This window comes from Buceros rhinoceros, unplaced genomic scaffold (genome assembly GCF_000710305.1).
Source record: "Buceros rhinoceros silvestris isolate BGI_N320 unplaced genomic scaffold, ASM71030v1 scaffold2559, whole genome shotgun sequence".
Classification (NCBI taxonomy): Eukaryota; Metazoa; Chordata; class Aves; order Bucerotiformes; family Bucerotidae; genus Buceros; species Buceros rhinoceros.
Genome location: NW_010429604.1, coordinates 108,575 through 116,115, shown reverse-complemented (window position 1 = coordinate 116,115; position 7,541 = coordinate 108,575). Strand labels below are relative to the sequence as shown.

General features: G+C 36.4%; 1 protein-coding gene across 1 annotated transcript in view; it reads left to right on the top strand.

Moving 5' to 3' along the window:
* Positions 1–4,821: 4,821 nt before the first annotated feature.
* SPAG17 (sperm associated antigen 17) overlaps positions 4,822–7,541 on the top strand; it is a gene marked incomplete at its 5' end in the record, with an annotated part of 83,382 nt that continues 80,662 nt past the window's right edge. The window contains one exon of the mRNA XM_010142680.1: positions 4,822–4,953. Within this exon, the coding sequence (XP_010140982.1) occupies positions 4,822–4,953 (132 nt within the window). The remainder of the gene's footprint in view (positions 4,954–7,541) is intronic.

Below are 7,541 nucleotides of genomic sequence, written 5' to 3'. Positions count from 1 at the left end.
GAAAGAGTATCAACATAGATACTTCAAACTTCGAGACTGATAAAAGCAGAAGTGTCACTTTTACTGTCAGCGTTAAGATACATAAAAGCTAACCCCTATCACCAGCCGTATTGAGATGCCAACCTAGTTGAGCAGTTACAACAAAAAAAAACAAAGACACCCCCAAATTAAATCCCTCTACTGCCAAGCATAATACATACATTTTTACCATTAAAATCCAGTTCGGTTGAGTGCTTGCATTTAAATCTTAGATCATGCTTTGTACAGCTCATTTTGAGGGCTGAAAGGTTATTCGTTGGAAATAGATCTTGCATTGTTTTACAATTATTTGTATGGTATATGGGCTTTTTTCTTTGGTTTGTTGTTTTCCCTAAGATTCTGCTGTCAGAATCCTTGAGAAATTGTGTAATGTTCTCAGTACTTCTTGCCTTATATAGGCAGTAGGCTTTAGCAGAGACAGAAGGATCCTTGTTTTTTCTAGGTGTAAATTAAACAGATTCCTGTCCTGTCACTTCCTACGCAAAATACATAACCCAAGCTATTAAGAATTTCTTTAGGATAATGGAGCATAACAATGAACAAGCTGAAGTAGAAAAATTTGAATTCATTCAGCCAAGAAACAAGGGATTTGAAGCAGCCTTTAAATCCTGTACCTCCCTAAAAGGCATCTTCACTTAAAATTTCCAACTGTTTCTTGAGCATTAATCCTCTGCATGTCCATGTTGATAGAGTCTTCATTGATTAATGAAGATGATTCATTGCCTTAGCTTAAGTTTTACAGTCTACCCTATGGATACATAAGCTTTATATGGAGCTCTGTTCAGATACGCAATTGATTTACTGATTTACATGAGTCCTTAAGCTCAGTTTGAATTATGAGTCATTAATTCACCAATGAAGGATAGCGATTAAGCAACTGATCTTTTGACATGATAGCTGGGAAGAGGTTCTGAGCGGAAAAATTAAATTAGATGAGTGGTCTGATAGTAGAAACTAAATTACCTTTCAACACACTGCAGCTGTGATCTGAAATAAGTTGTTTCAGGTAGCTTAGTGCCTTCCTGGTATTCTTTCAAAATGACTCATCATAGTATGTTACATTCAGTGAAAATGACATCAGCAGATTCAGAAATATTTAATAGTATGTGTAAAGAAGTCTTCTGTGGACAAAAGAAATTTATCTGTATGACAAGCAGCATTTGTTCCCTAGTCTGTCTTGAACACTGCTTATGAGAGAGTCACGATACTCATGGCAGATTGTAATAAGTGAAGATCACTTTTTTTCCCTCTGCTTTTATTAGCTTGCTCAGGAAAATACATTTGAACAGTATAATAGGTTGGTACATGTAATACATATAGCTTCTAGACTGATGGCTCTCCTGCTTCAAATTGATTTGAACTGTGGTGCTGAGGGACATGGTTTAGGGACCCTGGCAGTGCAGGGTGAATAGTTGGGCTCGATCGTCTTAAAGGTCTCTTCCAGCCAGATGATTCTATGATTTGAATTACTGAGTTCTAGAATCCATTGTTTCTTTTAGGAAGTGTTGAGTCAGTATATGTGATGGCCTGGGTTTCTTACAGCTCCAAGAACAAGAAGGAAGACAGGACTTAAGAAAGCTCACCCTGGATATAGGAGAACTACAGCATGAAATGGGCTGACCCCTGTTCATAGCAAGTGATGGTACTACCTCCATGTACTGATAAAGCTGTGAAAGTTGCTAATGCAATTTAACACTTTGAAAGTTTTTCTGATTATGATTTAGCAGCCACAATGGCTCTGTATATTGAAAAGCAGGCATTTCAAAGAAAGAGACCGTAAAGATTCTGGTTTTAAATGTTTCCTGACTTTTAAGAACTGTCTCCTATCTCAATGGCAGTGGCATCTGCTAGTAGTATAATGTCACTTACAAGCACTTATGCAGTGTTTGAATGGCTTGAAGTACATGCCCTTTGCACCAGGCAGCTAAATCTCTGCATGTTTTGTACTGCCGCCATATGACATCAAATACTGCATCACTGAAGCCTTTCTGCACTTCACAAATGTGACCCCTGCTATGTGGGGAATGCTGAGTCTCCTCTTCCTTTAAAGGAAAAGAGGCCCTTACTAACTGTGTTTGTCCATCCAAGTTTCCATGGTTTCTCACATATGAGAAAGGTCATCACTGGTGGGATAAAGTATAGCCAATCTGAAATAAATCCACTTCATAAATTCTCAAAAAACTTCTGCTGTACTCCTACCAAGTCTTTGTCTTCAGCTTTTTTTTTTGTTGTTGTTTATTGACTCTGTGTGGATTCTTAACTGTTTATGCCAGGTGCCTGCATAATTCACAAGACCACGGGTGAAGTAAATATGCATATGTAATATGTTTAATTTATTTAGTAGTTGAACTAGAAGAGATGAAGGTTTGTTTTTTATTTCCTTTTGCATAAAGCAGATTTTACATTACTGTGAGAAAAACTATTTGCTTTCTTTGTATTGCCAAATGCAGTGTGCTCATTTTATCTTTGTGTTATTTGTCTGACCTCTCTCTACAGTCATGTACTTCTGTTAAGTAGTTCGGTTTATACTTCTTAACGCCTCACATAAGAAAATTTGTCCTTGGTTCTTTGTATTGCCAAATGCAGTGTGCTCATTTTATCTTTGTGTTATTTGTCTGACCTCTCTCTACAGTCATGGAATGTACTTCTGTTAAGTAGTTCAGTTTATACTTCTTAACACCTCACATAAGAAAATTTGTCCTTGCCACCCTCTCAGAGTTACCTAGCTCACTATAGACCTTGGACCAAGTCTCTTCATTTCTGCATTCTCTATCTGCAAAATAGGAATAAGCATGCTGCATTGCTTTTGACTGGTAAAATGCTTCACACTTCTCAGGAAGAATGGGTTGTAAAAGAGTCTAAGTATTCCTTCCTTCTTCCATGAACAATAAATGAGCAACTGCCATCAAGCTGGGTTACTATATATACAGTTTTAAGGAATCCTTCCAGAATCTCTCCATTCCTCCTCTATTGTGTTTCAAGAAATGTGCAACTCATCTAGAATAGGCAATTGGGAAGCGTCATTTTCCATAGGCTGTTAGCACCACTTCTGCAAATATCCTATATGAGAATTTATCTCTGTAAGGGAAATTTCTGTGATATTTCTACCAAAGTCTCTTTCTTTCAGAGCACAGAGTTTTGTAGCTAGCTCTCGGGTGGCTACTTTTTGATGGCATAGCTAGTAGCTTCTAGTGTGCCTGCAGTCTGTGAGAATTTTTAAGTCTGTTCTTAACATATCCTTGATTTTCTCCCCTGACTCTGAAGTCAGTGAGAGTCTTTCCAGAAGCCGCCTGTGACTGGCTTGTTGAGATAGTGACCAGTAAGTAGTTTTACTCTGAATATAAAAGAGGTAAAGCAGAACTTACCTTAACCATGATGTATTTTCCTGTGCTTGCATTAAGGAGATCCTCAGGTTTACTGGTGTTGGAGAGACAGGATTGTTTTGGGAGGGTTTATAATTACAGGTATTTTGCTTATTTTGTCTCCCTGTTACATGATTCAGAAAAATCTGGATTTTAAGAGATTTCTTTTTCTGTACTTCATTTTCGTTTGTATGGAATGATGATATATTGTGTAGTAGTCTGGATTCCATTTTGGCTTTGTTTTATTCGGAGAAGCATTTTTAGTGGCTATGTTTATTTTCCTTGGTTTTATTTGAGAATTGAAACTTTCAAAGCTGGGCAAGAAGCTATGAAAGCTCAAAGCTAATGGTGGTGGTTGCATTAGACAAGACACAGTTCAGTGAGATGCAGTGTGCACCTTCATTGTCTGAATATTACCAAGCAAAATTGACACCATATGTGCCCAACTGTAATTGCTCCAAGAGGGGAAAAGAGAAACATGTCAGAACATTTGAGTAACACCTAATTCAGCCCATGGTTATAAATAAAGCTGAAGGTTGCTTAAAAACAAAAGTAGGAAAATATTATGGTTATATTATTCCTCAACAGCGCTTCCTACATAGGTGAACTTTATTACAGAGACAACACAAGTGAAAAGAAACATATAACAACTTTTTATGGTATTTTTATGTTATTTTATTTTTTCGCACTAAATAAAGTGGTTATGAGGCTCCAAGGAAAACGGCCCAGATGTTAGTGAGTTGTATGAAATTTAGTGGAAACAAGCTGTAAAAAACATAGTCATAAAACAGCCTGTCAATGCCACACATCTGGACAATGCAGCTGTATGTTCCCGCTGCTGTCATCACCCTAAGAAAACTCAATAGCCTTATTTCACCCCAATTAGGCTGCATACCAACAGAATCAGAATTACACAGGGTGGGGGTGTATTTTCACCAAGACAGACCCTCTCAAATTCCCTTCAAGAATTTTTTATCTTTCATGCAGGGCTAATGCCTCGTTCAGACACTAGGCACTTTGTAAACGGTACTCCAAACAACTCCCCTTGATTTGCTATCTGTTAAATGATTTTTAATTAATTACTTCATAATAAGTAGTTGCTTAATGTTGCTTCTTCTAAAAAAAGAAAAAGACATTTTACTGTGAGAACTGTGTGTCTCTTGACATTTACATAAATCATATAAGTTTTCTACATTCTAGTTTTATCTCATACTATAGCAGAAACAACCTCGTTTGAGGTCTTAGGAACTGAAGAATAGCTATTTATGATACGTTGTTTTTTCTGAAAGTGGGGCAATTTTGACCCATGCATTGTATAGTGTGAGATAACCTTTCGTCTATTCAGTGTGCAAAATATGTATCGTGCAATATTAAAGCTATACAAGTAATAATTATTTTGCCTTTTTTTGTTTCTCGGCAGGTGATAGAAGTAGCTAAAGCCATTCTGGGTAGTGGTGAAGAAATTCCTGTAACCCTAATGGGAAAGCTGTTGAAATTTCAACTGCTTTGTCTCAAACAGAAGGACCTTCAGAGAAGAGAAGCTGAAAAAAGGGTACTATAATAAGCCTTAAGGAGAATTATTAATTTGAAGACACTTGTATTCTAGTGCTGTTTCCATAAATTCAGATTTGTCCTCATGCTTAATTTCGTAGATGAAGAGAAGTGTGAATAGAAATGAATATAAATTTATCTTTTTATGTTGATTAGATTCTGCGGAAGAAGCTCTCAATGCAGGTGAGATGGGATAAAAAAATAAAAATTATTGTTCAAGAACTCTAACAAAGAGTGAGAAGTAGTAACGTCTTATCATAAACTATTCTTGGCAAATATTTGAACTTCTTTTTAAAACCTTCCATTGCTGTGCTTTCACTTTGCTATGACAATTGGTATTACTGCTCAACTATCTCTGCAACAGAGCCATTTGGAAAAGGTTTCTAACCTTATCAACCCTGCTTTAACTTAAATCTGCTACTGCGTCTCTTCTCACTGTGAATGGGGACAACAGTTCTTGCCCTCCTTTCTGCAGAAATCTATTACATATTTAACTGAACAAACCCAAATATATGTCATGGCTTCTACTTTTTTTCTATTATGCTTCTTCCTTTCCTCTGAATTCTCTGCAGATAGTTCCTATCTTGAAGTCTGCTTCTCAGAACTGGGTACCACGTTTTTGAGTGTTCCCACAACTCACTTCCGCAGATTCTCTACTTCTGCAGATTCATCACTACTAGCTGCAAGATTGTCTCAGTCAGATTGCTTATGTGTTGTAGGTACTTCACCAAGCTTGCAGATTCACAGTCCATCTGATCAGACCTCTAATTCCTTCTAACATCTGTAATAAAAAAAAAAAAATGTTCAGTGGCACATTTCAACAACTTACTGAGCAGTCGGTCTTTGCTATTGTCTTTTTCCAGCAAATGCTCATGCAGATGAAGACCATTTTCAGAAAGTCATGTTATTGCTGCAGTTGTTTACCCTGTTAATTGATCAAAAACTGTAATACAAAGTGTCATGGCATGGAGATATATATGCATGTAAAAGATGCAAGAAGAAAATGGCTTCATGGATATTGTGTAGTTAAAAACTCTCTAAATATCTTTATCAATAATTCTATTTGTGGGAATAATTCGTGCACAAGTACAAGAACATTAAATGCTAGGTGATAAATTAAAGTTTTGTCCTGTTCCCATAGAAGTCAAATGCAAAACTGATTAGCAAATGATAATGTAAGCCACAAAAATCTGTAAAGAATCTGAGGAAAAAAATACATTTTCAATCTGAAGAGAAAATGAGAGGCTGAAGCTATAAAGGAGATTTTTCTTACAGTAAATGGAGCAAAAATGGCTTTTCTCTTAGGTATAAGTGAGTGATGATAAGCAAACTTTAAAAGAATTTGGAGTTTAAAGGTTAGGCATTTAATTATTAAAATGGAGCCCTTAGTTTTGAATTGGCAAGATTACTTAAATGTTAACTAAAATGTTATTTCCCTGGAGAATCTGAGGATAGTCAGTGTCAAAGGTTGAAGAATCTCTGGAACTTAAAATTCATTCTCTGTATTAGCTGAGCTAATCTGGACAAAGTGTTACCTCTTCTGGATTATATCTATATCAAAGTATGACAGGCAAACATAAGAGCAGCAGTTGAAGGACAAGGTCATGAATTGGGAGGGCTTTTGGTTATGAGGATGCTCAGCAGTGCAGAATGGGCAGAAACTGGCTTAATTTAGAATTCTAATTCAGAATTGGCTGCCATGGAATTTTTAATACTTTGCAACTAGTTTGTACAGTACAAGTTGCATTGCCAATGACTTGGGAGTTCAAACCAGATTTACTAGCAGATCAGTTCTCAGAAAGCCGACATATCTATCCATTGTTTTTTTAGAATAGACACCAGTTAACAGAATGGTTTGGAAGAGGAAAAACAGCAAGTGAATGAACAAAAATAAATCATCGTGAAATTTTTGTATTTCATTAGGAGCAGAATCTTGTCATAAATTGACAGGTGGGTGTGTGCATTTAAAGTAATATGCAGAAGAGAAGTGTCTCTGAATTAGAAAACTGAGGTAGTAAGATTCTGTAATACGAAGCTTAAAATAACAATTACAGAATGTAAAGTTAATGGAAGATGAGAAACTCCAAAAAGCTACACCTTTTAGGGAAGGGAGAAATATGACGTACAGAGGAAAAGGAGAGAGTCCTATCAAAGAGGGGGCTTTACTTCCTGAGGTGTTAAGGTCAACTAGTGTTCTTTGTTGGAACCTTGGCAAGGCTAGAAATGTCTCTGTTTATATGAGAGTTATTAAAATAAAATGATGTAATAGGTAAAGCTGATTGTGAACTTTGTAGCCTGATGATTGTATCATCTGTTTTGATGTGTTCATCAGCTTGGAATTCAAAGTAGTGCATCATAGCCTTTGGTTTGAAAAGTCCAAAGTGGAAAAAATATGAAAGAAAACAATGAAAACATCCAAATCCCCCATTTCACAGCATCAGTAGTTCTAAGGATCTCTTGAAGGCATTTCTAAATTTTACAGACAGGGAATGCACGAAGAAAGGAAAAGATTTTCTGCTTTGGTTTTGAATTTTAACTAAACACAACTTCTACAGCTGTAAAGTCTGATTCTCCAGCTGGATGTAGGGA